The sequence below is a fragment of the Ipomoea triloba genome, chromosome 6 (genome assembly GCF_003576645.1).
Source record: "Ipomoea triloba cultivar NCNSP0323 chromosome 6, ASM357664v1".
Classification (NCBI taxonomy): Eukaryota; Viridiplantae; Streptophyta; class Magnoliopsida; order Solanales; family Convolvulaceae; genus Ipomoea; species Ipomoea triloba.
Window position 1 is genome coordinate 7,942,002 of NC_044921.1, and position 7,004 is coordinate 7,949,005.

At 30.2% G+C, this 7,004-nt stretch overlaps 1 protein-coding gene across 1 annotated transcript in view; it reads right to left on the reverse strand.

Moving 5' to 3' along the window:
* Positions 1-2,077, reverse strand: part of LOC116022797 (sodium/calcium exchanger NCL-like) — a 4,155-nt gene extending 2,078 nt beyond the window's left edge. Inside the window, exons 1-3 of the mRNA XM_031263677.1 lie at positions 1,651-2,077; positions 657-842; positions 285-466 (exon numbers count right to left, since the gene is read on the reverse strand). Of these exons, the coding sequence (XP_031119537.1) occupies positions 285-466; positions 657-842; positions 1,651-2,047 (765 nt within the window). The 5' untranslated portion in view covers positions 2,048-2,077. The remainder of the gene's footprint in view (positions 1-284; positions 467-656; positions 843-1,650) is intronic.
* Between the last annotated feature and the right edge of the window lie 4,927 nt (positions 2,078-7,004).

Below are 7,004 nucleotides of genomic sequence, written 5' to 3' on the forward strand. Positions count from 1 at the left end.
TTTTTTTTTTTTTTTTTTTTTTTTTTCATATTAGAGTATAGATAGAAATAATGCAAATTGATATCTATTTGTTGCAAATACAGAATAACATCAACTCATACGGAAATGGCATATTTTTACCAAATAAATTGAATAGTTTGAGCCTCAAAATTATATACATGTGCATACATATAAATATCCTTAAAAGTAACCTTTGCTATATTCTACAATTCAAAGACAAATTTCTGTATGGTCCACGCCACTGCAATGCAGAAAATTGAACCATATGGACAATGTCAAATTACCTGATAAACACAATAGGCGATCAAAAGAGAAATTGATAATATGAGAGCAATCAAGACTGCCAAGTGTCTCGCTGAGGAAGAATGGAGGACCTGTGGCAACTGCACAACCACAAATGGGATCACAGATATAGCCATGATTATTGCAGCATAGCTAGTCCATACATCAGTAGTAACACCAGATCCTACAAAGATAGACCAAATTTAAGGTGACCTATGAATACCAGTAAATGAATAAAAAATAATTGACAACACAGTGCACCAAAACCAATATGGAAAATTGGAACAACAAAAGGCCTAGAAAACCAGCAAATGCATACACACGTCTATGTGTTATGTGCCCACAAATGCAGAAGTAGAAACTAAGGGACATACCAGTCAAACTGAATGCTTTAGTGTCTTTTAAGTCTACAGCAACAGCATTTTGTATGTCACACTTCCCAACAACAACACAGGTTCCCCATATCACAGTGAGAAGCATAACAGTTGACCCAGCTAGCAGGCCCATTCCAACAGACACCTGGCTCTGAGCTTCAGCAACACTTCCTGATAATCCAGATACTGAAACAAAAGGGAAAAAGTAAAATAATCAGTGAACAATATAATTTGCACATCCCTAAAGAACTGGAGAATATAAGGAAGGAGCCAGATTTTCATAGACAAAATGAGTGTTAGAATGAATTCCAAGAGACAATAGTATTGGATGACTGTATGGGTTGAAGATCAAATTTCTGACAAAAAATGCTAATTCATGAAACTGAAAAACGTAATTCTCCTCATAATAACCTCATATTAACTATAATTGTCCCTAATTCTCCTCATATTAACTATAACTGTTATTCTAATCTACAGAGAAAATAGCACCCGGTGAATAGCAGTAGACTGAGGAAACAGTGGCCGGGAGAGTATGGCCCGGTTTGATGCTGCAAAGACAAGTAGGCCCAAAGGGTGAAGCCACATCTTAATCAAAATAGAAAGTGAACTTGTTCAAGTTCTCATTGCATTTGACAAAAGCTGCTTTCGCATCTAAGAGTCAAAAAAATTCAAATCGAGATCTCAACCATCAGTTTTCTTGCACTTCCACTATCATACTCGATACTTATTCATTATACCAAGATTCAGAAAAGAGCACTTTTTTCTTTTAAGATTAAGAAAAAAACAGAAGTAAAAATGATATCTTCAAAACAACGACAACACTAATTCTCTCTCGAAATAAATATGCTGTGATTAACAGCAAACAATGAAAATATTTATATCCCACTATCAACCGTAATTCTAATTCTAGTTCGAAAGTAAATAAACAAATCAGATCCGAATTTCCATTTTCTATCAAGTGAAACAATTATTATTTAAAAAAAAATTAGTATACCGAGAATGAGCATAGCATCCGGAAGAGCACCGAGGATAGGGAGGAAGAGACCGCCGATGAGACCAGGACCGAGAATTTCAAGCAACAGTTCACTCCCGGAGGAGAGGTAGGTAGCAGCAAGGAACATGAGGTATCCATAGACTATAATCAGGAAGAGGTTACCCAGAGCAGTGGTAGTACAAGGCAAAAAGCCGTAGGACTGCTCGCAGGTCTCCTCCTCCGGCGCAAAAAGGCCAAGACGGAGGATCCCCGATCCTTCGCCGGCGCTATGTACGCCGTCCGATACTAGATCCGATGAACGGTCGACGATTAAGCGGGCATACGCGGCGCAGGAGAGGATCAGGATAAAGAGAAGGAGAAGCGGAAGAGACGCCTTTAACGCCATTTTGGCCGCCATGATTTGCAGAGAACTGTGGAGTAAACTGCACACAGAATGAGAGTGAAATATATATATAAGATTTGACTGGATTGAGTAGATGGAGTGAGATTAGTGTCAGGATATGCGTGGATACCGCGTCCGGCCTCCCATAACGACCGTGCTCGGGGCGAAAAGGACGTTTCAAATTGCTCTTTTTTTTTCTTTTTTTTTTAATTGATATATTTTGTCACTTTTGATCATCCAAAAGATTCTTTTATCAAATAATTGTTTGAAGCCAGATTTAAAATGCAGTTTCATTATCCAATTCTCCTAAATCATCTTAAAAAGATAATAAGTTTACCCCGATTTATGTCCTTTTTCTGTTAAATTTTTGTATATATTATGCTATAAAAGTTGTACTATATAATTTTTTTGGATAAAAACGCCCTGCTGTTATAATTTTTGTTATTTTTCTATTATTATTACCATACACATTCGACAATAAATTTTTTCTTATATTCTCCAAAGGTAATATGTATTTAAACATGCTATTATAAGAAATAAATTTGATTTCATTAAATTTTAATAAATTCTTACCATAATTATATTTTTTTTTTGAGTACTAATGACTCTGTTACAATAATTATATTCAGTAATATATCATATCTAAATTTCTTATTTTAATAATAATATTAATCATACCATAATTATTACTCAAATTATCAATTATACTTTTATTTAATATAATATGAATTCGACAACTATAAATTTTTTTAAAAAATTATATGCTATAGTTTTTAAAAAGATATTTAAACGTTTAGTATTAATATTGGGCATATGTTTTTGCGCATCGCGCATATAAAATACTAATACTACTTCTAAATTATAAGAGAAGATTCTAAATTATCCCAAATTAGGAAATGGATTAAGAATACAGTTCAAGATGTAAGATTATCATGAGAATTTATGATGAAATCACGTTTTTACCATATATTAAATGGCCATTTGACAAAAATATATCTATAGATCAAAACGGCAAAAAATCAATACTAGAATTATCAAAATTGGTCAATTTTGAAGTTGAAGACCAAGTGATAAAATCATTTTTTGTATTGATAAGATTAAAAATTGCATTAACTCTACAATTTAGTATAACTTCGAGCAATACTTTCATAATATTTTATAGAGTGTTAATACTACAAATGGTCCTCTGACCATTGGGCTAGTACTCCTTTTAGCCATCGACTTTCAATTTGACCACAAATGGTCATCTTACTTTCATTTTTTACCACAAATAGTCTTCTGTTAAAATTTCTGTTAAATATGTGTTAAATCCAAGGGTAATATCGTCAAATTGATTAATATTATTATGATTACTTCTTTTTGAGAATTATATGACAACATAATTAATTTTAAACATTAAGTTAATAAATATAAAAATAAAATGGACGTGACAAATCACATAAATGAACAAATTAAATAAAAATTCATGATTAATGTTGTAATTTGTACTTGATTAATTATATTAATTCAACGGTGGCGACCTTCAGTTATATCCCAAACAAAATGTTTGATCAATTAATGAAGAGTGAAAACTATTAATCGTCCATGTATGAACAACCATGAAAATGATGGAAGCAAGGTTTCTGAAAAAAAATTCTTCCATTTTAATCTTCTAGTTGGTTAAATTAAAAACAGATAGGTCTAATATTAAATATTCATTTCGTATGCATAATTAAGAGAATAAGGTATATTGTCTTTTTATTTAGGAGTATTTATATTCGTTAATTGTTTCAATTATGATTGTTGGTGAAAATTTCTAAACATTTTTATTTTATGAACATTATATATATCAATTTGACAACAATATCCCTAGATTTAACACCTATTTAACAGAAATTTTAACTGGGGACTATTTGTGGTTAAAAATGAAAGTTAGAGGACCATTTGTGGTCTGTAAACAAATAAATTTTGAATATATATATGGGATTCAAAATTCATGTTACAATATGTATCAATATGGGTGTGGGTTCAATATCTCTGGATGATCCTCTGATTCTTCAATTGATGTCTTGACGCTCCATTGAAGACCCCCCGGATCTCTAGTGGCTTGATCTTCAAAGAAGAACAGACCCCCCGGATCTCTAGTGGCTTGATCTTCAAAGAAGAACTTATATGTTTGTTCTTCTAAAGGGTGATCTTCAAAGAAGAACTTATATGTTTGTTCTTCTAAAGGGGGGCCTCCGGGTTCAAATGGCTTGATCTTCAATTGGAGATTTTGATCAATATGATAGGCATGGAGGAGCTTTGGACTTTCAAGGTCATGGGGCTTTTATTTTCATGATCATGATCTCTAATTCTCTAAATAAGCTTCAAGCTATTTCTATGATTTTTCCTAGGATGAATACATAGAAATAAAAGGTCCTATTTATAGCTGTAAGATAAAGAGTTTTGATAAATTCAAACTCTTTTGATATTATCTAATTAACAAATTAGATAATATCAATATTATCCAAATACATTTAAATATACTAATATTAAAAAAATAACAATATTTAGCAAATTTTCAGTGTCAACAAATGCCCCCTCGAGACTTGCTTGTACGCCACTTGAGAGCATATACCACTCGAAAGTATGTAGTGCAAGTAAGTCTCGACACTATAGTTAAGATATAATAAGGCCGTTTTGACTCGTGCCAAGGAGCATGATATGAGGCCGTTTTTACTCGTGCCAAGGAGATATAAGGCCGTTTTAACTCGTGCCAAGGAGTATCATTTAGCTTCCTCCATTTCAAATTTCATATGGGGTTTGCCCCCATATCGATGCCTATGAAGAGATGAGAGGCAGAGCTGTCCCACTGGGCGTGCGAATTTGTAAACAAATAAATTTTGAATATATATATGGGATTCAAAATTCATGTTACAATATGTATCAATATCGGTGTGGGTACAATATCTCTGGATGATCCTCTGATTCTTCAATTGATGTCTTGACGCTCCATTGAAGACCCCCCGGATCTCTAGTGGCTTGATCTTCAAAGAAGAACTTATATGTTTGTTCTTCTAAAGGGCCTCCGGGTTCAAATGGCTTGATCTTCAATTGGAGATTTTGATCAATATGATAGGCATGGAGGAGCTTTGGACTTTCAAGGTCATGGGGCTTTTATTTTCATGATCATGATCTCTAATTCTCTAAATAAGCTTCAAGCTATTTCTATGATTTTTCCTAGGATGAATACATAGAAATAAAAGGTCCTATTTATAGCTGTAAGATAAAGAGTTTTGATAAGTTCAAACTCTTTTGATATTATCCAAATAATATAAAATTTTCAGTGTCAACATGGTCGAATTGAAAGTCGAGGACTAAAAAGAGTACTAACCCAATAGTCAGAGGACCATTTGTGATATTAACTCTATTTTATATTATTTTTACTGAATTTTAATACAAGACATATATTATAATTAATTCATTGCGTTTAAAAGAGTTAATACCTGCCAAAGACCTTGTAGTCTAGTGGCACCCAGTGTCCCTGTTTACACTCCCACATGGATGATGGGAGTGGGTTCAAAAGTGGCATGAACAGATACTACATTGTAACAGAGTACCTAATCTTAATACAAGGCTATTACTTTCATAATATTTTATATTATTTTTACTGAATTTTAATACAAGACATATATTATTAATTCATTGCGTTTAACTGAATTTTAATACAAGACATATATTATTAATTCATTGCGTTTAAAAGAGTTAATACCTAATTTTAATACAAGGCTATTAAGATTTCACCACTTTGATTTTTGGGTATTAAAGTTGTTCAATTTAATCCTTAATTATACAATATTTACTTAAAATGGTCTCTTAGCTATTAGGATTTCACCACTTTGGCACTCGTTTTTAGTCCCTACTTTGTAATTTTTACCTAAAATAGTCCCTCGACTATTATGATTTCACCATTTTAGTCCTCAACTCTCCATAAAGGTTCTCAAATTCACAATAAACTTATATTTTAGATTAACACTAGTGTTTTACCCGTGCGTTGCATGGAAATCTTTTTTATTATTATGAATTTAAATTTAAAGAATAGAAAATAAATAAAAAGATGTTAAAATATACAATATAATAATATAGTTAGGCTTTTATATATTTATTTAGTCAAGTATCTATTTTCATAACATACAAAATTTAATTTAAATTTTGTATGGTTAATATAATCTCTAATTTTATAGAAAAAATTCACATAATTAAGTTGATTTATTCCTAATTGTATTTATATATATTATAATTGTAAAAATATGAATAATAACTAAATTTATTATTACTTAGAAATAAAAAAAATGTTACTTTTAAATTTTGTATGAGTAAGTTTAAACTATAATCTTATTAACCAAATAACTGTTAACTCCACGAATTGGGTGATACAAGTTCGTCTAATTTGAATGTACAAGTCAACGTTCAACAATAACACTTACAATTCTCGTACTTTGCAGTGTGTGTTTCATGATTATGAGGTATATACGTGACTTTTAGTATATACATATGTATTATTTCATAACATATTCATTCCATATATGTATATATGTATATATGTATATATATATGTATATATGTATATGTATATATGTATATATATATGTATATATATGTATATATGTATATATGTATATATATGTGTATATATGTATACACATATATATATACATATATACATATATACACATATATATACATATATACATATATACATATATATATACATATACATACGTATATATATATGTATATGTATATATGTACATATGTATACATATATACACATATATATACATATATACATATACATATATATACGTATGTATATATATATATATATATATATATAATGTGTGTATATATATATATATATATATATATATATATATATATATATATATATATATATATATATATATATATATATATATATATATATATATATATATATATATATATATAT